The 27,802-nt window shown below is 35.0% G+C and overlaps 2 protein-coding genes and 1 long non-coding RNA gene across 3 annotated transcripts in view; 1 reads left to right on the forward strand and 2 right to left on the reverse strand.

The window, feature by feature from the left end:
• LOC141381140 (uncharacterized) overlaps nucleotides 1-27,802 on the forward strand; it is a 693,969-nt gene that overhangs the window by 417,182 nt on the left and 248,985 nt on the right. The gene's annotated exons all lie outside the window — the stretch shown is intronic.
• Nucleotides 266-27,755, reverse strand: LOC101884857 (uncharacterized). Its single transcript, XM_073944145.1, has 3 exons — nucleotides 27,670-27,755; nucleotides 10,231-10,441; nucleotides 266-5,746 (listed from the first exon to the last, which is right to left on the reverse strand). The coding sequence occupies exons 2-3, from the start codon at nucleotides 10,301-10,303 to the stop codon at nucleotides 3,855-3,857; spliced, it is 1,965 nt and encodes a 654-aa protein (XP_073800246.1). The 5' UTR covers nucleotides 10,304-10,441; nucleotides 27,670-27,755; the 3' UTR covers nucleotides 266-3,854.
• Nucleotides 13,916-18,523, reverse strand: si:ch211-190o19.1. Its single transcript, XM_009299200.5, has 10 exons — nucleotides 17,191-18,523; nucleotides 16,833-17,088; nucleotides 16,454-16,727; nucleotides 16,173-16,349; nucleotides 15,974-16,050; nucleotides 15,696-15,876; nucleotides 15,351-15,585; nucleotides 15,055-15,226; nucleotides 14,823-14,971; nucleotides 13,916-14,686 (listed from the first exon to the last, which is right to left on the reverse strand). The coding sequence occupies exons 6-10, from the start codon at nucleotides 15,807-15,809 to the stop codon at nucleotides 14,517-14,519; spliced, it is 840 nt and encodes a 279-aa protein (XP_009297475.1). The 5' UTR covers nucleotides 15,810-15,876; nucleotides 15,974-16,050; nucleotides 16,173-16,349; nucleotides 16,454-16,727; nucleotides 16,833-17,088; nucleotides 17,191-18,523; the 3' UTR covers nucleotides 13,916-14,516.

The following is a 27,802-nucleotide window of genomic DNA, read 5'->3' on the forward strand; positions in this document are numbered from 1 at the left end:
GAAGTCTATGGGGAGAAAAGTAACAAATATCTATGGGGAGAAAAATAACATCATCAGACACATTCATATACATGAGAATTAAACAAACAACCTTTAAAGGCATTAATAAACAACAATACATTCACATAGCACTTTGCCTGCTTGCAGTGTTGCCAACTTAGCTACTTTGTGGCTACATTTAGAGACTTTTCAGATCCCCTTAGTGACATTTTTTCAAAAAAGCAACTAGCGACAAATCTAGCCAGTTTTTTTTTTTTTTGGTGTTGCTGGAGATTTTTATAGACTCTTGTGTCTCCGTATTGTATCATTTCTAAGGAACTGGGGGTGATGCCGTACGCCCCTCCCTCGCCTCAGAACACTCTAATGGCCCATTTCCACTGACTGGTACAGTACGGTACGGGTTAGTATGGGTCACCTTTATCAAGCTTGCGTTTCCACTACCTAAAGGGTACCAAGGTTCCCTTTTGGTGGGCGTGGTGTTTGACAAAGTTTCAGTCAACGTCATTCTTTTCTGATAAGATGTTGATGTCGGAAGCATTTCATTGGTCATGCACACGTTATTATCAGCTCAAGAGGTTTGTTATTTCAAATATAGATGCTCTGTAAGAACAAGCGAGAAAGCTAAACCGCTCCCGATTTAGACTGGCTCATAAAAAACTACATGGCACAGGGTAGAATCTGCTGTTCTTCTTGGCTTTGTTGCTGTTCATCAAGATAACAAGGTTTGTTTGAGCTCGGGTCGACCGATTATATGTATATATTACTACGGTGTAATGTCTCTCTGTGTATTTAAAACATGGCAGTTCTTTTGTTTAAATTCTACTGCTTCTGTGTGTGTATCTCTGTTAACCAGTAGCATTCAGCTGCGCGTCTTGCTCCGCCTTATGGTACCCTTAGGCCTGCTTGGTACCCTTTGCAAAGGGTGACGAAAATGTGGTACGGTACAGTACAGTTCGGTACGCCTTTTGACAGTGGAAATGGCCATAAAGGCAGACCGAACTGTACCATACCACTCATTGGAAACAGGCCAAAAGGCAGCCCAGCCCTTGTATACAGCAGTCAATCTCTCCCACATGCAGCCTGACAGCAGATCACCCCTCTGTGTACCAACGGCAAATGGTTTAACACCATGAGCGTGAGGTATTTTCCTTGTATCGATACAGTAAAACTGATCTGCTTCTCCATCATTTTAAATTAAACAATTAAATTTGGCCGTTTATTCTTTTCTTGTTCACAATCAGAGAAAATTTTAGTGACATTGTTGGAGCTTGCGTGAGTTAATTATGTCTGGGAGATTACTGCAAATTCATTTTACATCTATACTGATATTCTGTATTCAAACAATACATTTAATTAAACTGACATGCATATATAAAGCCTAGTGCAAATATGGATAACCCGATATTAACCATATGCTGCTAAACAAAACTGCTGGACGTGATGATGTCAGTAATATGCAAATTGACGTATGATATAATCTAACGACTTTTTGAGCAGAGCTTATCGCTTTTTAATTGAAAATAGTTGGCAACACTGCCTGCTTGTAAACTAAGAGAGGATTGGGAAATCCTTAGATTTCTTGGCTGGATGACTTAAACTCACAAAAGAAACCTCCCTAAATCTTGCTGTTACTTCCCTGTTTCATTTTCATGCGAGCGACCAACCCGGAAGTAATATTTTTCTAGGCAAAATGGGAATGAAATTAAAATGTCAAAAAATCTTTAGAAAGAATAACTCATTTCTCAAATAAACCATAGATCAGTAAATAAGTCAAATAAGCATAATAAAATCATCAAAAATGATACAGATTAAACTCATCACAGTTAATGAAGTAAACAAGTTTCATAGATATATACACTAGATATACATACGGACCCTGAACATGCGTCAATAGCGCCGCCACATTTGTACAGTGCTCCCAGCACAAATGTCATTCAACTGCACTAGTCAAGGCAGTGTGCCAATGTGAAGATGCTGGACATTAGCGCTGTTTACATGTGTAACAACGAGCAAACAAAAAACAAAGCATGAAGGCAGAACAATTCATAGGGGAGATTTCGTTTTCTACGTTTTTGTATGTTACGAACTTTTGGGTTCACAAAGCACTGTTACTGATGATAATACAGTCTCTTACTGCATTCACCAAAAGGCAAAGTAGCACAAACTCGCACTAAATACCAGGCTTATGCTAGTTTTGTTGAATAAAATAAGCAAACAATGTAAATAAAATATGACAACAAGACACTGCACTGGCAGAAACTGTATTATTATTGTTGTTGTCGGCTAAGTGAACGAGTCGTTCATAACGGAGATGCATTAACAAATGAATCGCTCCCTCCATTAGAATGAGAAGTAATAGCTGGAGAGGGTGTGTGACTGTGTGTTTCAGGACATGGATTAGATCAAATTTAACAGGGAGGGAGGTAATACATGTCCATGCACACAAACACGTGCTCTTTGTCGGCAATGCCCGTGCGGTCACTTATCCATTGATGTAGAAAAAAATCTTAGCATACTGACCACCGGGACACTCCAGATCATAAATATATATTTGTATATCTCTGGCTCTGGATGGCCACAGTCCACTGCACCTTGGTCACATTGGCACATTCAATTCAAAGGAGCGCTGTATTAAATGGCTGTATTAAACCCTGTACTAAAATGGCAGCTCTATTGACGCATTCCTTTCAATAGATAACAACAGGTTAGGCGACATCTAGTGTAAATATCTATGAGTTTACAGTACACAAGCGCCATCTAGTGGAAATATAATATCCCAGCTTTATGATAGGGGTTACACACAAACTGACCTGACGCTTTACTGTACAAACAAAGCTGGCACAAAATGAATCCAGGACTCCTGAGTCCTGCAGAAAGACACAAGAATTCACTTTTTATAAATCCACTGATTTTCATGCGTCCTTTCACGATGGCTAGCCGGACCATGATGGACCCTGCTAAGATATGGATGTGTTATTATGCTGCCTGTGTCATGACACAGTGACTGTTGCTCAGCAAAGTGATGGGTGGGTTTTGAAATGAGAGTTGTTTTTAGTTTATTTTAATATCCTGATTACACAACATAAGATCCATATCTCAGCAGGGTCTGTCATGTTTTTAGGTCCCCTAGAAACATTGTCTTTGAGTTATGTGGATATTTGCAAGTGCTGTGACCAATTTGCAGCGAGTTTCTTCAGTTGTTTCTGTTGTGACTAACTTGCAACATGCGTGTGGTCAAATTGATAAAGACTGTTTCTTTATTTGCTGGTGTTTTGTGTAATTGCATGTGCTTTCTTAAGCTGTCTCGGCCATCGTATCATTTAACCCTTTGACTGCCGTTCTACCAGATGGTTGACCATGTTTTTGCTGTTGTTTAAAAGAATGGCTGTTTGAAATAATGGTTTACACACACAGTATTGTTGGTTTACAAATAAATAAAAAATAAAAATCATCAAACATCCTGTTGCACTACTACACTTGATTTTGATTTTATATAAAAAAAAAAAAGAAAACGTGTAAACTGCTGTGTTAAATAAAAATCTGAAATATTTTTATGCTATACATAAAAAAATAAAGATATTTAGAATTCAAAAATGTTTTATTTTTTATATTTTTAAAAATAAATTGGTCTTAGACTTCATATTTTCAAATTTTTCATAGTATATGTATCAATTCCGGTACTTTAACCATAAACTGACATATCAACCATTTGGTAGAAGCTGATATTTTAGAAGTTATGGGATGTATTGAAAAAAATACATTGAGTGTGTTTACTAGCCACATTAGGAGTTGCAATCCAATTTTTTTTTTCTTGGTGGGGCAGTTAAAGGGCTAAGGTGCGACAGATAAACACCTCAGACACTGATCAAATGTGTACTTGTTTTCTTGTGTGAATCCTTATGTTTTTTCAGGATTTTTAACTGATTGAATCCCTTGTCGCAGTGTGAACACTTGTAAGGTTTCTCTCCAGTGTGAATCATCTGGTGCCTTTTCAAATGTTGAGCACTAATAAAAGTCTTCTCACACTCAAAGCACATATACTCTTTCACACCAGTGTGAGTCTTCTGGTGTTCGCTTAAATATGTATTCTGTGCAAACCTCTTTCCACACACAGGACACAAATAAGGCTTCTCCTTTGTATGAAATCTAAGATGAGTCTTTAGCCGTGTAGCTGCCAAAAATGATTTACCGCATTGATCACATTTGTGTGTTTTCACTCCAGTGTGGATCAACATGTGATTATTAAGGGATGCTGATCGTCCATAACTCTTCCCACACTGAGTACATGTGTACGGTTTCTCTCCAGTGTGAATCCTCTCATGTATTTTCTGGTTTTGTAACTGACTGAATCTCTTGTCGCAGTGTGAACACTTGAACAGTTTCTCTCCAGTGTGAATCATCTCATGTGATTTCTGACTTTCTAATCGATTGAATCTCTTTTCGCAGTGTGAACACTTGTAAGGTTTCTCTCCTGTGTGAATCATCTGGTGCCTTTTCAATTGATGAGCTCTAAGAAAAGTTTTATCACACTCAAAGCACATATACTCCTTCACATCAATGTGGATCTTCTGATGTCCTCTTAAACTTAACTCTGTTGAAAAACTCTTTCCACACACAGAACATGAATAAGGCTTCTCCTTCGTATGAACTCGAAGATGGATCTTCACATATGCAGCTGTCAAAAATGTTTTACCGCATTGATCACATTTGTGTGTTTTCTCTCCACTGTGGATCAACATGTGTTTCTTAAGGTTTGATGATTGTCTAAAACTTATCCCACACCGAGTACATGTGTACGGTCTCTCTCCAGTGTGAATAGTCATGTGTAGAGTAAGGTTTGATGATTGTCTAAAACTCTTCCCACACTGAGTACATGTGTATGGTTTCTCTCCGGTGTGAATCCTCTCATGTATTTTCAGAATTGATAACTTATTGAATCTCTTGTCGCAGAGTGAACACTTGTAAGATTTCTCTCCAGTGTGAATCGTCTCATGTATTTTCAGACTTTCTAATCGATTGAATCTCTTGTCGCAGTGTGAACACTTGTAAGGTTTCTCTCCAGTGTGAATCCTCTGGTGCCTTTTCAAGTGTTCAGCACTAATAAAAGTCTTCTCACACTCAAAGCACATATACTCTTTCACACCAGTGTGAATCTTCTGATGTCCTCTTAAATATGACTGCCTTGAAAAACTCTTTCCACACACAGAACATGAATAAGGCTTCTCCTTCGTATGAACTCTAAGATGAGCCTTCAGATATGCAGCTCTCAAAAATGATTTACCGCATTGATCACATTTGTGTGATCTCTCTCCAGTGTGGATCAACCTGTGATTATTAAGGTATGATGAGTTTATGAAACTCTTCCCACACTGAGTACATGTGTACGGTCTCTCTCCAGTGTGAATAGTCATGTGTAGAGTAAGGTTTGATGATTGTCTAAAACTCTTCCCACACTGAGTACATGTGTACGGTCTCTCTCCAGTGTGAATAATCATGTGTTGAGTAAGGGAAGATGATTGTCTAAAACTCTTCCCACACATAGCACATGTGTATGGTTTCTCTCCAGTGTGGATCCTCATGTGAATTTCAAGAGAACTTTTACGTCCCAAACTCTTTCCACACTGACTGCAGGTGAAACAATTCTTGTCTTTTCTTTTAATTAAAAAAGTACCTTCAGTCAGTAAATGGGGCATTTTGTCAGCGTTTACAGGTTTGTCATCCTCACTCTTATCGTCTTCAATAAAGTCTGAAATGAAAGTTAAAAAAAATCGTAGTAAGTCATGACAAATCTGAGCAAATTGTGAAGTGAAAATACAGTGGAGGCATTGGCTACACATGATGCATTTTTTTTTTATAAATCTCTCTTTCAAAATCAGTATCAAGTTTTAATGTATTAGGATCAGGGCTGTGTTTCCCCATGACATCTCTTAATATGCAATGGACTCGATTTTATCTTCAATTCTCTAAGAGCCAGCCCAAGACATGATGATGGTAACCATAGAGGACTACTAGAAGTTTCCAGATTCCTGGACCAGGCCGTATCCTGAGCAGATGCTCAACCTCCAGGGTCTAGACTACAGCTCTGCATGAGTTTGGCCTGAAGAGAGATGGTCATGTCCAACTGAGCCTGGTTTCTTACAAGTTTCTTTTTCCTTGACTGTCAAGAAGAGCATCTCTGCATACTAGGGCTGTGCAATTATTCGAAAACCTGATTTCGATTTCGGCTTCAAACGATTATGAAAAAGCATTAATCGAGATAAACGATTATTGCATCATATACTGCCCTCTTTCCAGCTGTACACATTTGTTGCTCTTAAAAGCGCGAAAGACCGCGTGTTTATGTGCCGCACACACAGCCAGAAGCATGCGGCCGGTCAGCATTCTGTCTCATTCGCACACTGAGACAAGCAGAGGAGCGCAGACATCTAAAGTCATCTTAACGGGAGCGCTTTAATGGTCAAATAGGTGTCCAAACGTGGTGTTTAGTGATTATTTATATTAACCCTCATTTGTGCAATAAACAAACGAGTTGAGGATCAAAAGCCATGTGAAAGAGAAACCATTAAAGAGACAGTGCACTATTCCTGCTGCCGCCTGTTTTTATCATTAATCAAACAAAACGAGAAAATCCCTCACTGCTCTTGACTGAAGGATTTTTGTAGTGTTTTTCTTACAATGAAGATGCTTAAAGCACAGGCTGTTTCATAATTTTATTCTATTGTATTTATTTCTCTTTCATTTGCAGGGTGGAAAGTAACTGTATATATGCAGTTGAAGTCAGAATTATTAGCCCTACTGAATATTAGCAACCCTTTTCCTTCTCAATTTCTGTTTAATGGAAAGAAGTTATTTTATTTTACTTATTTCTGAACATAATAGTTTTGATATCTCATTTCTAATTACAGATTTCTTTTATCTTTGTTATGATGACAGCACATAATATTTTTCTAGATATTTTTTCAAAATACAAGCATTCAGATTAAAGTGCAATTCAAATGCTTAATTAGAGTAATTAGGCAAGTCATTGTATAACAGTAGTTTCTTCTGAAGACAATCAAAAAATATATTGCTTAAGGGGGCTAATAATATGGACCTTAAAATAGGTTTCAAAATAATTAAACCTGCTTTTATTCTAGCTGAAATAAAACAAATAAGCCGGAAATACTGTTAAAATTCCCTGCTCTGTTAAACATAATTTGGGAAATATTTATTTAAAAAAGAAAATTCTCAGGAGCGCTAATAATTTTGACTTCAACTGATAATCGTTTTAAATAATCGTGATTACAATTAGGACCAAAATAATCGTAATTATGATTTTTCCCAAAATTGAGTAGCCCTACTGCATACACATCCAACCTTGAGGTGAATGGGCGACAGTAGCAGAAGACCACCCCGGGTGCCACTCCTGTCAGTAAGAACAGGAAACTGAGGCTACAATTCACACAGGCTCACCAAAACTGGACAACAGAGGATTGTAAAAACGTTGCCTGGTCTGACAAGTCTTGATTTCTGCTATGACATTCAGAGGGTCAGAATTTGGCATCAACGACATGAAAGAATGGATCCATTTTAAAGCTGTTATAAAAAAAAAAACTCTACGTGTACATTAAGCTCAGCTTTAGCATTCCCTGTGAGTTCGCATGTGTGATGAGATGCATAGAACCTAAGACGCAGAATGAAACACAGCTGCTCATATATAGAAGACACTTAGAGAGAGAAGAGTTTACAGGAGCTGATCCCTCACGCAGAATATCCCAGGAGGAACCCAAAGCAAGGCAGCTTTCTGTCCCCATTCCAGCAAGTGTGCTTCTTGCCAGCAGTGTTTATGTGTGTGTTCATGTGTGTATGTTCTCCATTTGCACGTTTCCCTGGCTTCCTGCACCTCAGTCAGCAGCTGGAAGTTGAGTGTAGTTGGACAATTGTTAGATTTTGCCTTGTATGACTCATCTTCTGGTGGCTACTTTACGGTGGCCAGGAAGTGCAAAACAACATTACAAAGTTTGAAACACTTTTACAAAGCTCGAGACACTTTTACATTTTGAAAAACATTTTTACTTATCATCAGACACAATTACATAGGAAAAAACTATTTTACCAAGGACAAAACAAATTTACATTTTAGTAAACAAATTACCAAGACGGAAAACACTTTTACAAGCCACGAAACAAATTTACAATTACAGATTCCTTAAGGAAAGGGAATGTACCACACACCAGAAGTGACGTAGAATGTACCACACACCGGTAGTGACCTGGAATGTAACACACACACTGGAAAATATCAATAATATCTAGTTTGTGTGTGACTTTGTAGACAGGTTTCCACGAGTCTACAAAAAAAAAAAAATCATGGTTTGACCAACTGTGATAAAACATGTAAGAGCTATTCTGAGAAAATATCAGCGTGAGAGTGCATAGAAACAAGTAAATGCAAGTACATGGAAACAATTAAAGCAGCTCAGTTGGATAAGTCGGTTGATACTTGTGCAGAACCTTTTGACTTGGGTTCGAATCCCGTTGATGACATGTCAAATATAATAATTTCTTTGCATTAATTTTGGTTTATACTGTTCTGCCACACAAATATTAAATCAATAATGTTTACACTGACATCAAGTAATAAGAATCTTTATTTGGTATGGGCATGTTTTGTTGCTGTGAAAAAGTGACGAATCTGCCAATCTGCAAACGTGAAAAGTTTACATCTGAAAAGGGGCCTCAGTTAACATAGACACCAGTTAAACCGTAACACAGGCTTTATTCAATTTACTGTTAAGAGTCCTCAAGCAGAGGTTTACACCAAGTAGATTTGACATCATATCCATGATTACAGCTGTGGAAATATAAATTTCTATCAACTAATTCCAAATGAACAATAATCTACGTATAACTGAAAAGTTATATTCTCTGGTTTTTAATTATATAATTTCATTAACATCCCAGCTAGGAGGGACATTTAACCTTTATCTTTCTGATTACAGGCTAAGCCAAAGTAATGCAAATTGTCAGTTTCACAGCATGGGGTGTCTATTGTTTTCTCTTTTCGATCAAATGGTCAGGCGGTTTCTGTCTCCAGAACATGATGAGATTAGACCTGAGAAGCAGTTTACCCTGCCGACCACAACCCTTAATTTGCATGCTTTGTTTAGCCATAGCCCCTCCTCCTAAGAACACAATATAGCCATGAAATCTTTGTCTTAATTCAGACTAATTCAGACTTGTGTGAGATTTGTGAGAGACTTGTGAAAGAACTTGCAGACTGCGGACCTCTAGTAGGCTCTTGCAGACACATTGGACACCTTGAAGACGCTGTATGACTGCAGATTAACCAACACGTCTCAATAAAGGAATTCTGCTTGTTCCGAGTCTCTCACAGCGTACGAGTGGATGTAAATAAATATTGAACACATTGATGCAGTATGTTTTATAAACTCTAAACATCTTTATAAACTCTATAAACTCTAAACAACGACCACACGCAAAGCAAAACCGTGTTAAGCTGCTCATGTGTTTGCCACAAAACGGGCAAAACAACACTCGACCGCAGTCCATGTTCGGTCACCAAAAACTTTGTTTACACCATGTACTCCACATTGCGAATTTACCGCACTCACCAGCAACAACAACAACTTTCCCCCACGTCACTACCGGTGTGTGGTACATTCCTATTCCTTAAGGAATCTGTAATTGTAAATTTGTTTCGGGACTTGTAAAAGTTGTTAATTTATTTTTCTAAAATGTAAAGTTGTTTTTACCTTTGTAAAACTGTTTTTCCTATGTAATTGTGTCTGATGATGGGTAAAAATGTTTTTCAAAATGTACATTCGTCTTGAGCCTTGTAAAAGTGTTTCAAACTTTGTATTGTTGTTTTGCACTTCCTGGCCACCGTCCTACTTCCAGGAGCAGAAGCATACATCAAGGTTTTAGAAAATGCAGTAAAGGACTTCAGACTTAAGATTTCAGAATTGTTTTAAATAAAATATCAAATAAATTTAAATTAAATCAGATCATATAAAGTTTGGTCTTATTATATTAAATGTTTAATAATCCTTTTTTAAACATAAAATAGACAACTGTGTGCCAGTTTCTGCATTTATTTCTCAGTTTGTCCCTTAAGTTTGTTAGTTTTTTTCCCCTATCACACACGATAAAGCAAATGAGCTGTTTAAAGCTGCTCAGTATTATTTTATCTTCATCTTTATCATTGAAAAGTCAAGATTGAACACCAACCTGTTTCTTTTTCAGTCTCTTCATCTTCAGTTGTGCAGGGTTTTGGATCACTCATGTTCTCAACTTCCTTCATCTTTGCAGATTTCACGCCTACCTGATGGTCTGCTGCTCGTCTTGTAGACTGATGGAAATATTGCAGTGTTTATAGCAGGACTGATGGGGAGGAGCTTCACAGAAAGGGGAGGAGCTTCACTACAATGGAGAAGCAGATCTGCAAATATTAAAAATACTTCAGTTTATGTTTCTTCATCTAATTAACACATTTGCTTATATCGATGTCTAAATTTGAATTGACTGAAGTGCTTTATACTGTTATACTATCAGAAATTACATCTGTTCTTATTGCTAACAATTAGAAGTTAAATATACCAACAGTGTTTCCTTGGGATTTTTTCCAGCTGTGGCGGCAGGCCTTTTTTACTTAGATCTACCAACAACCTGTGGCGTTATTTCAATGACAAATGTCGTGAGTGCAGTATTACGATTCGAGATTGCATTTATGTAATAGCCTACGAGCATGCAAATCTCTTAGCTTGCGCGACGATTTCTTCTGCTCGTGCATAAAACTTCTTGCACGCCCTCGAGCGCAGATCTTTCGCTCTCAAATAAAAGCTGCTGAAGTGTGATTTAGTGCGTTTATGTAACAAGTATGTCTCCAACATTTATTAGATTTGCTAGGAATACTTACGAATGTCTCTAATAGACCTACAGAGCGACATTAATGCGTCCTGAAGTAAAGTGAACCGGCTATACGTCGTGTTTGCTGACCTCAAGCATCAGGCACCTGTCAGTCGGCCAGTCAGTCAGTCAGTCAGTCAACACGTAACCTTAAAGGGTCAAACAACAGCCCTACTACGATTACAGAAAAGTTTGCTCTGTTATAATTCACTTCCCTTTTAATACGTTTTGGTGCGATTATCATCATTTTTATTATCGCTATTCAATAAAAATAAAAATAAAAACACAACAATGTTTTGAATGAGAAGTTGTAATGTAGCCGTGGCGGGATCAATTTTGGTGTGGCACCCAGCCATGGAAGAATGAATATATCGGAAACCATGTACCAAATATTTATATGGGCGGAGGGCAAGAGAATAAACAAACAAGTGTGCAAATTTGCTCTAAACTAACAACCGATCAACTGCGTTTAAATTGTTTATTGTGTTTTAGAAGAAACATGGTTCATCAAAGAATAATAACATGAATGCTGTTATGATAGTCATCTTGTGAAAGTTACAAACATGGGGAAAGACACATCTACAGGTAATACATATTACAATATTGTCATAAAAACATGTTTGCTTTTATAGCACTGTCTCACTTATGTAAACTCCTGGTTAAGTTTTAATCACAGATGCCACAGTTACATTTAAAGCCGTGATTTTCTAAAGTACAGTTATGATTTTTGTCTTACTCATGCAGCCTTAGTCTGAAACCTGTTGCAGATTGTCCAGTAGGAGACTTGATCTTGGGGCTTATCGATAAGTGTAAGTTTGTAATTTCTAATGGAGGCACGTGGCTTGCATGAAACTCATATGAGAGCGACGCGGACATGTTGTCTAAGCGGCGCGCATATGAATCACGCTGTTTCCCAAACGGATTCCGACTTGGGATTTGAAGGGGAGCAAAAGTCTGGGTTTTAGGTGCGTGTTTAAACAGACATATACACATAATTAATACAATTCATATCTAAAGATGTTGATCTTGGTGAGTTTTTTTTTTTTTTTCAAACACAAGTAATTTCATACTAAATGAGCATAAACAGTCGAATGCTCAATCGAATGCTTTCATTTAATTTCATTTCATTAATGCGATTTGATTCTATTTCATTATAATAGCTATTAATTTTAAAAAGCTGAACTGTTTGCTAATTTATTTGCTGATGATGTATACTATTTATTTTTTCTTTTGTATATATTAGTAATAATAATAATAATAATAAATAATAAAACATATTACTGACCATTTAACTGTTTATTTACAGTGAAACAGCTCCAAATGTGCATATATAGTAATTTGTTTTAGTTTTTTTTAAAGGGGGTCGGGGGAATCCCTTATTATAGTGGGCATATCCCTTATTTACACATACCAATGTTGCCAGGTATGTTCAGGAGGCGTGCCTCTGGATGACAGGGGAAGGACTGTGTTTCAAAGATAATACTATGCTAACCGGTTAGCATTTTGGCACATTACCTACTGCACATTTAAAATCTCATGTTTAAAAATGAAAGTTCAAGGCAGCAATTACATTTCTTAGCCAAAAGGTGGCGACAACCAGCCATCAAAAACATGCCACTAAATTATTCTTTCAAAATTATCCATCTTGCAATGAAACATTAAAGGGCACATATTTTAGCCCTTTTTTGAGATTTAATAGTAATATTATGGTTCTTCTGAGTGTGCCAATGTAGGTTCAGATCAAAACGCAATTCAGATATGGTTATTATGCTGTGTTTAAAAAGTGTAAATTTAGAGGCGTGTACACGGGTTGCTGTTTTGGGGTGTGTTGTTTAACATGATAATGAGTTTTGACTGCCCGCCCAACGTAACAAGGGGGCGGAGCCAAGAGCGCGTCTGCTTTGTGCACCGCGTCACAGAGGCAGACAGTAAGAGTCATCATGAGTGAGAGGAACACAATTCAACCCTACATATATGACACAGACTCGGACACAGATCAAGCAGAGTCGACTGTTGAGGAATCTAATCCGAATGTGCCAGAATGTGTCAGAGTGGTACATACAAAATATTTTATGTCGTATACTTTTTCAGCCGCTATGTAACTATGCATGCGCCATCCGTAATTTGTTTGATAAAGTTCGCGAACATCATGCGTTACGTCAAACAGACAATACATAAAGATATCCACAAAGATAAATTTTGCATTGGTATGATTTATTCGTAATTCATGAATATTGACGTTGACAAATATTGGCAGGTGCTTGTGTGGCAATTGTGAAAAAATGCCAACTGAGGCTGAAAATGTATGCTGCAGGGAGATACCGCAGGTAATTTCCAGTTTACGTTGCTGCTCTAAAGACATCGAATGAGATAATAAACAGCATAACTGTGTCGTGTAATAAGGTTAGAAGACGAATGGATCAACTGGAATTGCAACCCTCGTGCATGACGGAGCATCCAGGAATGGATCCCGTTTGCTTCAATATTTATTCCTTGCAAAATGCATCAATATATACAAAGCAGACTATGGTCCCCTGCGACTTCGTGGAGTGCAAAAGTGAGTTTAAATAAATAGAAAGAATAGCAGGTTACCTTGTTCATGATCTGCATGCTCGCTTTTTTTTTAAGCACATTAACGCAGTGTAGTCAATAAAATAGCGATAAAGTTGGTTTTATATCCGCACATTCAGAAGTCCCTGTATTGTTTACCATGGTAGTTTAAACAATCGATCGGATTTAGCATGCAAGTATGACTTGTAAACAACATTAACACTATCTACTTGGCTGTAAACAATGTTGTACTTTGTCATTTGCTGCTAATACGATTTCCCTAGTTTGAATTTGCAAAGAATACTTTACAGAAATGATACTATTAAGGAGAATGTCCGAATATCTCAATATAAAGCCAACTTTACCTCAATGTCAATAAAAATGAAATACGTACCTTTTTTATTGCTGCTATTTCTGAGATGACAATTTGAATGACTTCATAAAAGGCTGAGTAATTCATGTACTTTTTATTGAAAAATAATTTTAATTTCACTAAACATTAATATATAAACTTGTAAAATATATAAAAATCAGTATGGCATAGAAGCATCAACCCTTCAGAAAAGATGCTTCAATTCCTTAGTCATATAAAAACTTTATATTGAAGTATAAATTAAAATGTGATGGCAAATATAAAATGTATCCTTGTGCAAATATAAAATATAAACTTCAAGTTGTCACTTTGTTGAATGAAATACAATTGTCCATGAACATTAGAAAGTACAGTATATCTACAAACACATACAAACATATCAAACATTGGCAGTTGAATAAACAAAATATGACTTCTGAAATTTTGTTAAAGCTAGTTACTTTATCAAAAATAAAAATGTATATGTGATAACTCCCAAGTTCAAATTGTAGTGCAATTTCTAAAACAATGTTTCATTATTATGTCTCTGTTAGACAGTGCCGCTTTTTGGCTTATCGGAGCTTTGCGAGCTGGTGTTGGGGTTTCCTCGGGCGGAGAGTCCGTGTTGTGATTCCTGCCTGTGTGGTGCTGAAGATTCGGAGACAGTTTCCTGAAGAGCAGGGCAGCTATGTGGGTTTTAGGATAGCTATTGATTGAAGCGGGTCACCCTGCTGGAGATAGCCTCCTCCATCTCAGGTCGATCGCAGGCTGATGATAGAGCAGGTGGTATGTGAATTCCCAACACTTCATCAACATAGGGTGATGGGTCCACAAACACTTGGTTGAAGATGAGGTCCAGCAGCTCTTCTACATAACCTGTGCAATATAACAGATATCTCTTTAGTAACTTAATTTTGTATTTTGAGTAGTGAGTTGTCATTGTGAATGTAAAGTGCAATTATTTTTTTATTTGTTGAATTATTAAAAATACTATAAACATTTATATACATACCGAAAGTTTGCTGCGTCTTCACTTTTCGGACCCTATACTCTCCTTTCTTTGCCTTTGGAAAGGCAAGCTTGTAAATAGGTTTACCAGTTGCTGATGTGGCCTGGGGACGCCCGGCATTTTCATTGTAATGCAGTGCAGCCAAGTACAACCTAACAAAAAGAAAAATGTAAATGACGTACCATGACAAGACTGTATGGTATTGTAAATATTAATTTCTGATCATTGGCTTTACCTGCATAGCATCCCCAGAAATGGGAATACCACATTTTTGGGTGCAAACCGCAGTAGGACGCTGTGGAAAGCTTCAACAGTTGACGTCTGGTGGTGAGGACTTAGCTTGGCCACATCCTTCAATATTCTCTTGTTAGCGAGAACTTTCTCCAGCTTGTAGAATGGCATCGTTGCTAAACAAGCAAAAATTTAAGGTATTAGAGTCTGAATCAAAAACAAATCTGAACAAAGAAACAAGCTCTGTTTTGCATTAGTTTTAATCGCAAAGAATATTTTATTTGTCTGTATACAACTTACCAGCCGACAGCCATTTGTTCTCGTCTCTGCTTATCCGTTGCGGATGCAGATAAGCCGGAAAATTGGGGTCTTCATGTACATGGTTTATGATAGAGGTCCACTTTGCCACTCTTTCAGGACCTGTTGTGGATGATGCAGCAGTCCAGTAGATGTGGTTTTTGATGCTACGCAACCATTTACGCAACTTCTCACACCCCTTTATCTGGCATATCTGGTCCAGTTTTTTTGGAAATTCCTGGAAATTAAAGAAAAAAAAAGACATCAACACAAAAATAATAATAAACATGTAAGAACTGTAAATAGCAATTTAATCTTAAGTAAATTAATAACTGCTAAATTACATACCTTTCTCGATATGCCACACATCGTAAAACTGAGTGACATTTCGATCCCTGAGATATTTCTGTATTTGAGGATGTCGGTCTGTGATGATGCATTCCAGACGAACACCGCGGGCATCCAACAGGTCAAGGCTTCTCTTTAGGCCTTCTTTTTCCATATGGTAACTGCCGCCCACCTCATTACTCTATAAAATTTTAAATAAGGTAAAAAAATATATATAAAAATCACACATTTTCCGTCCAAAATATTATGCTAGTTCACATAACACTTTTCTGTATTACCTGGACTAACTGTAGGTCGACCACTGTGTTAGTTGCAAGGTCCATCATTGTATAACTCCCATACTTGGCCGAGTGACCTTCAAGAACAAACCGTACATAATTATTTTAAACACATTTTTGGAATAATTGTAATGTATTTCAAATTTATTTTTTTTATTAGACTGTATTGAATTAGAAATTAAATCTTTTGACTAAATACCTGGGAGTCAGCCCTCTTATCTCCTCCAACAATCATATTCTCTCTTCGACTGAGCTGTTCTAGCATTTCACTCTGCCAATTTCTCCACTTGTGGACAATAGCAGGTTCAATGCAAAGTCTTGCATGACGACGAAATGAATCATATTTAAAAATGTGTAGTTTCATGGCAGCAAATACCTGACAACAGAGAGGAGAATTTTTAGTACAATGTGCATGCACCCTGTGACAAAATTTATATTATGTTTCTAAAAGAAATGTGATAAATTTTGATAGATTATTACCTTTTCAACTACAAAAAATTATGCACCACTCAAGTAGACAGCAGCAGAAAGATGCAGGTTGCCAGCTGGAGTACTACCAATAATTGGCTGACTGTTCCATTTTCTTACAAACTCGCAGTGTGGGCAGACTTGCTGTACGCTCAGAAATGTCCCAAGCCTTTGTGACTTTACATCACATCTCCTCTGACACACTGGGCAGTCACTGAAGAGCTCCATGAGGCATGTTTCATAGACAATGAACTTGGCAATGTTATGAACTGGGCATTCTTGGATTCTGTAAAAATAAATATACACATGTACATAATAAAAAAAAATGATGATGAATGTTATGATGACAATACACAATCTTTCAAATAATTTACATAATGCATAAACTCACGACAAGTCTGTTGGTTCAGTTGCAGATGTGCATTCCTCTGCAGGGTCAAATCTCACATCCGAGTCTTGGGCTATAATTTTTGACTCTGTCAAAGTCTCTTCGGCTTCTTCTTCTTCCTCCTCCTCCTCCTCCTCCTCCTCCTCCAGCTCCAGACGAGGTCTTTTTAGTGAAGGTTTGAGGGGTGTCGAAGTCATAAACGCAGTAGAGGACGCTGATGGTACAGTCAGTTCAAAACTGGATACTGTTGTCTGGACACCTATAGTGTAATTTTATGATTAATCTCATTGCACGTTTATGAAGATTATAAAACACGTTTCTAATGCAGCAACTTAAAATAAACTGAGAAATTTTAACTTACTTGTACTCCTGCGTTTAGCCTGAAGCGTCCTAAAAGACAACTGGGTACCAACACTGTGTAAAGATGTGTGAAATGGTTCTGTCTGGCAACAAACATCCACCTTGTTGCTCTTTGTCGACGTCGTGGCCTTTGTAAGAAAACATAAATTTTTTAAAATGACCTTTATTTGATTAAAACATACCGATCTTATTGTAAACAACTGCAGACCACGTGCAAGTACAGTGAAAAAATTTCAACAAACATCCCACATACATAACAAACTTTAGCTGTAACTTAGTCAGTGGTAATGCTTTATTACAATGTTTAATTTTTTCTACCGTTTCTGTTTCTGATGGCTAAAACCCCTTTATGGACACATTAACAATTAAAGCCTCGAGTATTTAGACTGTTTTAGAAAAGCACAATAGCTGTAAACGCGCAAACATCCGAAGTAGCTTTAGCCGCAGATGCTATTCATTTCTGCTTAACATTACAGTATACACATTACAACAAACATCCCACATAAACAACATACTTTAGTTGTAGCCAGTACTGGTCACTGCTTTATTACAATGTTTATATTTTTCTACGGTTTCTGTTTCTAATGGCTAAAAGCCCTTCTTGTACACACTAACAGTTACCACTTATAGCTTCGATTATTTAGATTGTTATAGAAAAGCATAATAGCAGTGAACACGTGCAAACAAACATCCGAAGCAACTTTGGCTGCTTTTAACTTTTAGATGCTATTCATTTCGGCTTACCATTACAGTACAACAAACATTTAACAACAACAAACTTTAGCTGTAGCCAGTGGTACTGCTTTTTACAATGTTGCTATTTTTCTACGGTTTCTGTTTCTAATGGCTAAACCCCCTTCATGTACACACTACCATTTGCAGCTTCGAGTATTTAGACTGTTTTTGAAAAGCACAATAAGAGGTAAACACGTGCAAACAAACATCCGAAGCTACTTTAGCCGCAGATGCTATTCATCGGCTTATCATAATTAGAATGCTAAGGCTAGAAGTACATAAAATGTAATACTTACTTGAAGTGAGGCAGGATCACGTGTTGTAGGAACTGATCCAGTTTTCAAAAACAATTTACTCGCGAATCCGCAGTTGTATTGTCCCGCGTTCTCGAGGCAGTCTACGCTAAAGTGGTTAGCGCAAACATACAACAGTTTTGGTACATTTTCAGGCACCTTGTCTTCAAAGATAAAACTCAGCCACTTAAGCCTCTGTTGCTCATTTGCAGGAAGACGGTGAAGGCCCTTGTGCTGAGCCTTACATCCTAAAATAGCACAAGGGTGTTCTCTTGGTGGCATCGCTTCGACGTACACGCTGATAATGGCGGAAACGGCAAACTCAGGATATGTTAATACGCGCAGCTGTCAATCAATTCGGTGGGCGGGGGGGAATCGCACACCTACGTAATGGTGCGATCGATTTGAAAACAGCTCCAATTGGCCGACCCTTTTTTTTGTAGTTAAATTGAAAAAAAAGGACTGGGTGTGTTCATATCACCCCAGTATGACGGTCTATACACTATACCAACACACAGATCTGTCCAAACAGCTTGAAAAGAAGATTTTTTACAATAGGTGCCCTTTAAGTTTTAATAGTGAATGACCCAATCATTTATGAAAAATCACTCTAAAAATAACTATAGATTGTACAAATGATAATGCTAGATATTTACATTCAGCTTTATCAGAAACAAGTAACTGATTTTTTTCACACCGCTGAATATTTTATTATTTATTTTTATTCAGCTGATTAGTTCTTCATTTTATTTTATGAAACTAAAAAGTTTCTTGCAGGACTGTTTTTGTAATAAAAGGGAAAGCAAATGACAAATTGTCAATTTGACATTTGATCAGAGACTAAAAAAACCATAATGTCATCCGAACCATGAGATTTGAGATCCATTACACCACTACTTTTCAATAAACAAGAACTGTCAGTTTATTAAAAATGCAAATCCCTTGCTGCACAACAGCCACACCTTCAGCAAACCTCCAAATACCTGCAGCACAAGGAATTTTATGATAATTTATGAGCGTCAAAAGTGGTGGATCTATTAATATTTGACTAAGTCACTGCATCACAAATGACTAAAAATATATATAAAACGATATAACTAAAACAATCTCCAATGTACTGAGTGAGAGTGTCTGGTTTCACTCCATGCAGTGTATTGTTACTTCCGCCTACACAGAACTCCCCATAGAGAACTCACAGTCAGCTGTATATTTACTACAGATATGGTTAGATGATGACTACGGCTGTTTTCTGTTGTCTGCATTTAAGGTGAGACATCTGACATCTAAAAACAAAAATTACAGATCAGCCAGATTTCCGCTTGAACCAAGAAAATGAGACTTAAACGGAGTATATTGCTTTGTGTTGCTGTCTTTAGATGAAATTGGTATGTACTAATCAGCATTTGTCAAATATAGATTTCAGATGTTTACATTGGTGCTGAACATTTTTTTTTTATGTCAAATGAATGTTTTTTTTGTGTGTGTCCCGAAGAATAAGACATAAATAGTGAGTGTTTTACTGTGGTTGTTTCCAGGCGACAGCTGATTCAAAAAAGCATTCATACTGTTCACATTCTACAGCTCAGTTCTCTGACATTTTTCTCTATAAAAGGCGTTTCATTTATTAACAATTAAACATTTATATCTAATTATTATTCATAATAAATTAAATAGAATAATAATGCTGTATGTGACACTTACTAATCAAACACAATCCTTATAAAATGTACAGTTGCAAAATAACACCAAGAAGTCGGCATTTGAATTTAGTATTATTAGATTAGGAAACTATTTGTAACATTATTCATTTGATTTGATTTATTTATTTTTGAACAAAAACATCCTACATAAAATATCATTAACAAAAAAATACATTTAAACATGGTCGAAAATGGAGCAGGAAGAAGCCTAAGCTTATTATTCTCCCACCTCATTACACATCATTCGTCTATTACTTAAACTTATTTATTCTTTTACTTATCTCTTCTTTTTACATGAAACATATTTTATCCTTTTGGCATCTTTGACAAATAATATGTTTGATTCTATTTGTACCTTTTCATTTTGTAACATAGACCCAAAGAAGAAAAAAATAAAACAAAATACATACTGCAAATAGAAAAAGGAAAAAAACAACAACAACAACTTAGTACTGCAGTGCAAATAGCCATTAATTAAATTGTCATCTTACCTTTCTCTTTTTATCCTTTTTCAATCACCATCATCATTGTATTCCTTTATTCATATATATATATATATATATATATATATATATATATATATATATATATATATATATCTATATATATATATTTATATATATATATATATATATATATATATATATATATATATATATATATATATATATATATATATATATATATATATATATCGTCACCTTAGAATTATAAGGTTCTATCTGACATTTTTGTCAAAATTGAGTTATTCTGACATTTCTTGACACTGAGATTTATTCATTCATTTTCTTTTCGAATTAGTCCCTTTGTTAATCTTGGGTCGCCACAGCTGAATGAACCGCCAACTTATTCAGTATATGTTTTACACAGCGAATGCCCTTCCAGCTGCAACCCAACACTGGGAAACAACTATACACACTCAATCACACACATACACTATGGCCAATTTTAGCTTATCCAATTCACCTGTACCGCATGTCTCTGGACTTGTGGGGGAAACCAGAGCACCCAGAGGAAACCCACGCAGACACGGGGAGAACATGCAAACTCCACACAAAAATGGCAACAGACCCAGCCAAGGCTCGAACCAGCGACCTTCTTGATGTGAGGCAAACATGCTACCCACTGTGCCAACGTGTCGCAAACATTGAGATGAAATGCTCAATTTTATATTGTTGAAAAAGATATGAATATTTAAAAATTCGTATATTAAATGTGAAATATTTTTATTTGTGTATATATAGTCAATGAACACTTTTCAGTGTTTATTGAACTAATTTGCTCATAGTCTGTTTCTTTTAAAGTCTATAAGTTTAATATTAAGCCTTGAAGGACAAATACTTAATTTATTTTATGGGGCATATAATTCAATAAATATAATTTAATAATTTTTTAAAGCATAAAATTTTATAAATATGAACATAATAATTAGATAAAATTAACAGCCGCACTGGAAAAAAAATTAGTACAGCCTTGTGTGCTTAATTTTAAAAGAAAAAATATTTATCCTAAAACATGAAATAAATGTTACAGAAAGCAAAATTTTAACTTTCTCAAGCATCAACATGTTGTTACAACACTGAACTATATATTTTTATTGTATTTCTTGATAAGTAATGCTTCAATCAATGATCTGCCAGATAGAACCTTATAATTCCAAGCAGAAAATGACTTTTCAGAATGAGAAGGTTCTATCTGCATTTACCGTGTTTTATTTACTCCAATTTGCAAGTGTAAGAGAACTCTGATAATTTACATTTAGAGAACCCTTAGGGTCTATGTCATGTTAATGTATGAAAAAGATCTGCTACACACATGTTGTTTGCTATACAAAATGCAAAAACTTTGAAGCTCAAAATCATTCAGAACGCAGACAGAACCTTATAATTCTAAGGTTATATATATATGTATCGGTATCAGAATTTCACGGTACGGTAATACCTCGGTATGAATGTCACAGTACGTTATTTATTGAATCATTTCCAGGAAAAAACAAAACTTATGAAAATACTCCAAAAAAAGTGCAAAAAGTGTCAATGACACACAAATTAGCCATCTATCTGTAAGCTTTGAAACAGGAACTTCAATTTTAATAACAAAAAATTATTAAACCATGTAAAAAAATAAAGTTTCAATTTAGTATTGTTGAAAACTCATCACATTCAACATTTAATCACTCACTCACTTAGATAGAGATGGGTTTTAAGGAAAATTATCATATAAATATAATCTGGTAAAAGCTGGTATCTCTGGGTATTTACAATGTCCCCAGCAACAGAAAAAAACCCTCTCATTTGGGACTGAGGTTTCTGGGACAGAGAGATATGACTTGACCTCGTGAGTCTCGAAACTTACGAGGTTTGCGTGGAACTTCGTGGTGACCCAATCGCGTGGCGGCGCGGTGTCCGGGCAGGCAAAAGGGGGCTGAGAGCAAAAGCATGCGCAAGCTAGCTGATGCAAAAAGCAAAGTTTCTTTGTCGCAGGGTGTTTTAAGTGACCTGGTCTGGTTCGTCCCCATAGCACTGTCTGCCAATGAGCATCTGCCATGAAGGGCGGGGCCACACCCCATACCGACGTAAAAACTGTCAATAATTAACAGACTGCATGTAGATTTCACGAGGTAGAACTTTTGCAAGATTGAAACTATCTTACATCAAATGTTACAAGAAGAATACTTTTTGGACTACTAGTTTTTCATTTACACCAACGTATTGCAAATGTCACTAGCTTTCGTTCAATACCAGGCATCATACATTTCAGACAAATACAGATCATTTTACTCTGTTATAAGGGTTAAAACAACACACGGATTAAATTAGTTGATTGGAATAAACAGCATATGAGGAACATTATGGCATATTATTCAAAGATACATCTGCCTCAGTTCTAACATTAAGAGATTGTCTTTTATTCATATGCATTAATGTTTCTAGAGATCTCTTTGTCTCTACAAAATTGTGCATCTGGAGGATGTGCCCAAGGCGAGCACATAACCAGGAGTCATTAAAAAAGTTTCGTGAAACGCTTTCCGCTGAAGATCCTGTAAGGGCCATTGTTTTTAATTTAACTGACTTAATTAATCATTGGCTAGTTAGCCGAAGGGTACCAGAACGTCTGCGGAGAAGTACTGGTCAGAGGAGCCCGAAATCAATTGGCGCTCTGTTATCTTGGTGGTATAAGCCCTCAAGCTAGTTCAATGAATGAGACAATTGGAGATACCCAAGATTCCAGATTCAACTTGTGTTGACCACTGCAATATGCCGATGAGTTCCTTCATATATATAGTATGTATATATAGTATATATATACCGTTTTTTTATTGACTAATATCCTGACGTTGTTTTAGAGTCTGATATACACTGTTCCATTGTTTTACATCACATACAGACATACATAAACTGTCAAACTGACAACTTCAAGTTGTTCTTGTTTTCAACCTCCTAAAATTTAGTTCTTCTCTCAGATTATACCCCCTTGACGTTCTTCAAAAAACTTTTGTATACATTTCGAAAGTATTTTATTCCCATAGCTTTAAACATGATTTGTGCTGTTTAACATTTAACCAAATCATTGAACTTAAGCATCTTTAATTTAAAAAATAAAGGATTTGTATGCTCCAAATACCCCACTTGTTCTATTAGTCTAATTACTTTTTTCTGCATTGTACATATGGATTGTAAATTAGATTTATATGTATTCCCCCAAATTTCAGCACAATAACTTAAGTATGCAACATAAGTGTGTTATATAATAAATACATTGATTTATTGTCCAGGATAAATCTTGCTTTATACACCATTGCTACAGTTTTTACTAATTTTGATATCACATTATTTGCGATTTTTAACCAATTTTATAATTCAATAAAACACCAAGAAACTTAATTGCATCTACTCTTTCTATAATGTCCTTATCAATATGTAAATCTATATTATAACTACTTTTTAGTTTCCCAAATAACATAACCTTTGTTTTACTTATATTTAATAACAATTTGTTTACGTTAAACCATAATTTCAATTTATTAATTTCGGTTTTATTCAACTCCACAAGTTTTGGTAAATATGCCCAGAACAAAAACTACTTGTATCATCTGCAAATAAAATAAACTTAAACAACTCTGATATCTTACACATATCATTAATGTAAATTATAAACAATATTGGACCTAAAACTGATCCTTGTGGTATGTCACAATTTGCATTTTGATATGACGATTCATGGTTGCCAATTTCCACAAACTGTTGCCTATTTTTTAAATAACTGCTTATCCAGTGCAAGGCTACTCCTCTAATACCATATCTTTCTAATTTATTTACCAATATATTATGATTTATTGTAAAAAAAAAATGCCTTTTTTAAATCTATAAAAATTCCAACTACCTTCTCTTTTTTTATCTCTCTTATTAGTAATTTCCTTAATAATTTTTTGTTAATCCAGAGATGTTGATCTATTTACCTGAAACCACATTGTTCATCAGCTAAAAGGTTATGCATTTCTATGAAAATTATTAAGCCTGTCAACAAAGAGTTTTTCTAAATTTTTGAAAACTGAGATAATATAGAAACTGGCCTATAATTTGTAAAGTATTGTTTATCTCCAGATTTATAAAGTGGAATTACCTTTGCAATTTTCATTTTATTTGGAAATTTGCCAGACTGGAAAGATCTATTACAAATATAAGGTTAATGGTTCGACAATGTCTTCAATCACTTTCTTAATTATAGTCATATTAATATTATTCCAATCAATGGACGATTTGTACATTTCTTTACAATACCTATTATTTTCTTTTTATCTACTACTTTAACAAAAATAGAATTGGGATTTCTGTCAATCAAATCAATATCCACCCCTTCTGTTTTTACTAAATCATTGATATTTTTAACCAATTTTGGTCCCACATTTGTAAAGAATTTATTGAAAAACTTTACTATATCTTCTTTATTATTTATTTTATGGTCACTTTCAATGAAATAATCAGGATTATTTTTACTATAAGTTCCATTTCTTATCATTTTATTTAAAATATTCCATGAGCCTTTAAAATTATTTCTATTATTATCTAATATTTTATTGTAGTATTCCTTTTTTCTTTTTCTTATAATAGAAACTAATTCATTCTTATACTTTTAATATCTATTGTCAGCCTTTGGTGTTTGATGCTTGATAAATTTTCTGTAAAGTGTATTTTTCTTTTTGCATGCATTTAATAAACCTTTTGTAATAAAAAGGAAGTACAGATATCAAATTAATCCCACCCATTAGGTTGCAGTAGGACTCTGTCTTCATTCAAATGAAGAAACTGAACAAAACAGTTATCAACCAGTTAATAATAGTTGATAAATCTGATTTCTTTTATAGACAGACAACATAAATAGGTATATGTGAGGATTTAATAAAGAATTTTACTTTTACATATAACAGATAATATAGATTTATATTCATAGCCGCATCAAAGCAAGATTAAATACATCATTAATTAAATTAAAATAAACTTAAGTGAAAAGGTTGCAAACATTTACTTTCTTTGATAAACAATAACTTATCCCTATTCTTAATAACTTAAACAATCATTTTCATTTTTCAAAACTCAGAAACCTATTGAAGGAGAAACATTTGGACACATGTACAATACTGTAATAGTCTTAAATCACAATGTGCAATGTTAACATTTTCAGTTTTGAGAGTCTCCCATTCATTCAGAGGTAGAGCGGAACTAAAAATACACGGCTCTCCAGTAAAGTCTAGATCAAATACGCGGCCGGCCGGAAATGCGATATGCATATTAATATAGCTGCATTTTTTAATGACAATGTAAAACAATAATCAATATTTTTACAGTACTGTGATGGTTGAGTTTAGGGTTGGGGCGGGGGTAGGCGTTAAAAAATACAATTTATTGTGTAATTTAATAGATAACATAAATAATACTCGGTATAACTACTGTTTTTACAGTGCTTTGATACAATCTACATTGTAAAAGCGCTATACAAATAAAGCTGAATTGAATTGAATTGTGACGGTTGGGTTTAGGTGGGGTACTTAATAATAATTTAAATATTTTAATAAATATTATAAATAATTCTTGTAAACGTCCGGCTGCAACCATATCTGATCTAGCAACAACCATTGCTAATAGGGGGAGTGACGTAATTGGGAAAAGGGTCTATTCGTGTATTTTTATTTGATACAATAGATGTATTAAAAAATAAAAATAAATCTCCATTCTACCAAAATTGGTTTGGAAAAAGATATAGTATTAATTAGACAACTACTACATTTAAATGGTAATTTATTATCTTACATTGAATTTTTACATAAATTTGGTTTTCCAGTTACTCCAAATGAGCATGTTATTGTATTTGATGCCATATCTCAACAGCTTCTTCATTTTATAAAAGAGTATTGAAATAAATCTTTAGAAGGAAAATATGTTGAAGAAAACCTTTTTTAGGAAATATTGATAATATTAAAGTTATACTAATAAATATATTTTAGATATTATAACAGGTGATATAGTTATACATTAAAGTTTGAAATGGACAAATGTTTTCATAAATTGTTATGAAATTCTTATGAAATATATTGTAAAAATAACAAAGTAAAATTAGTTACATTTAATATTTTACATTGTATATATCCAGCTTAAGAGGTTTTAGTGAGATTTAATTTGGATATTGATTATTCCTGTGATTTTTGTTGCATGGAAAAGGAGTCTATTGTCCATAAAGTTTGTGATTGTATATGCACAAGGATTTTCTGGATAGATGTGGAAAAGTTTCTTAAAAAGGAAAACAAATATTGTATTTAAGTTGCAAAAATTTGATATTTGCATTTGTTATGTCAATAAATGCTAAAATTCTAGTACAACTTTTTATTATTATGGGAAAGTTTCATATACATAAAAATAGACTGGATCAAAGCCAAATTCTGTTCATTTCCTAATTAGAAAGACACTACAAGACTAAGCAGTAGTAGACTAAGGACAACTGCACAAGTTTGGAGAACATTATTAAAAAGCAAATAAGCAAACTTGCATTGTAAAAGCAAAGAAGACTTTGATTTTTAATTACTGTTTTTTTTATGTACACTCAGGCATATATTTTAGTATATTACTGTACAATTCTATATTTTTGTTAATAGAAACAAATAAAAAAATTTATATTTGATACAAATATAATATCATACATACGTAAACATGCATAGAAAATGTACATTTGTTTAAAAATAAAGAAACTATCAAGGATTGAGATGCTGATGTTTCTTAAAAGTGTCATCACCGTCTTGGGAAAAAGGTTAATAAATTAAAAGAAACCAAACTTGCTGCTTTATACATTAAATAAGCATAAAATGTGTGTCAAAGTATTAAATCTGTGATCTGTCTGGATATTTTCTGAGTATTAAAGGGATACTTCACCTAAACCTGCATCATTTACTAAACATTCACTTGTTCAAAACTTGTTGGAGTTCCTTTTTTTCTGCTTTTGATATTTTGAAGAAAGCTGGAAACCTATGATCATTGACTTCCAACTTCTTTGTTTCTCCAACTATGGAAGTCAAGGTTTTTTCAGCTTTCCTCAAAATGGCTTCATTTGTGTTCAACAGAATAACAACTATGAGTAACTGATAACGGTAAAATATTTACCTAATGATGTACATAGCATTGACCACATGTGTTGAAGCACAGCAAAACGCAAAATAATCGGAACAGAGAAACATATCACACCGTAAACAATATATGCACTTACCTTAATTAGATGAATAACCCCCGTAAGTAGAGATATTCATGCAGCGACAAGGTTTGGCGTCCATCATCAATTCTCTGTTGAGATTTAAATTCACTCTCCAACTGAACTCATATTAACCGCTGTGGGCGGGATA

Source organism: Danio rerio, chromosome 3 (assembly GCF_049306965.1).
Source record: "Danio rerio strain Tuebingen ecotype United States chromosome 3, GRCz12tu, whole genome shotgun sequence".
In the NCBI taxonomy this organism is placed as follows: Eukaryota; Metazoa; Chordata; class Actinopteri; order Cypriniformes; family Danionidae; genus Danio; species Danio rerio.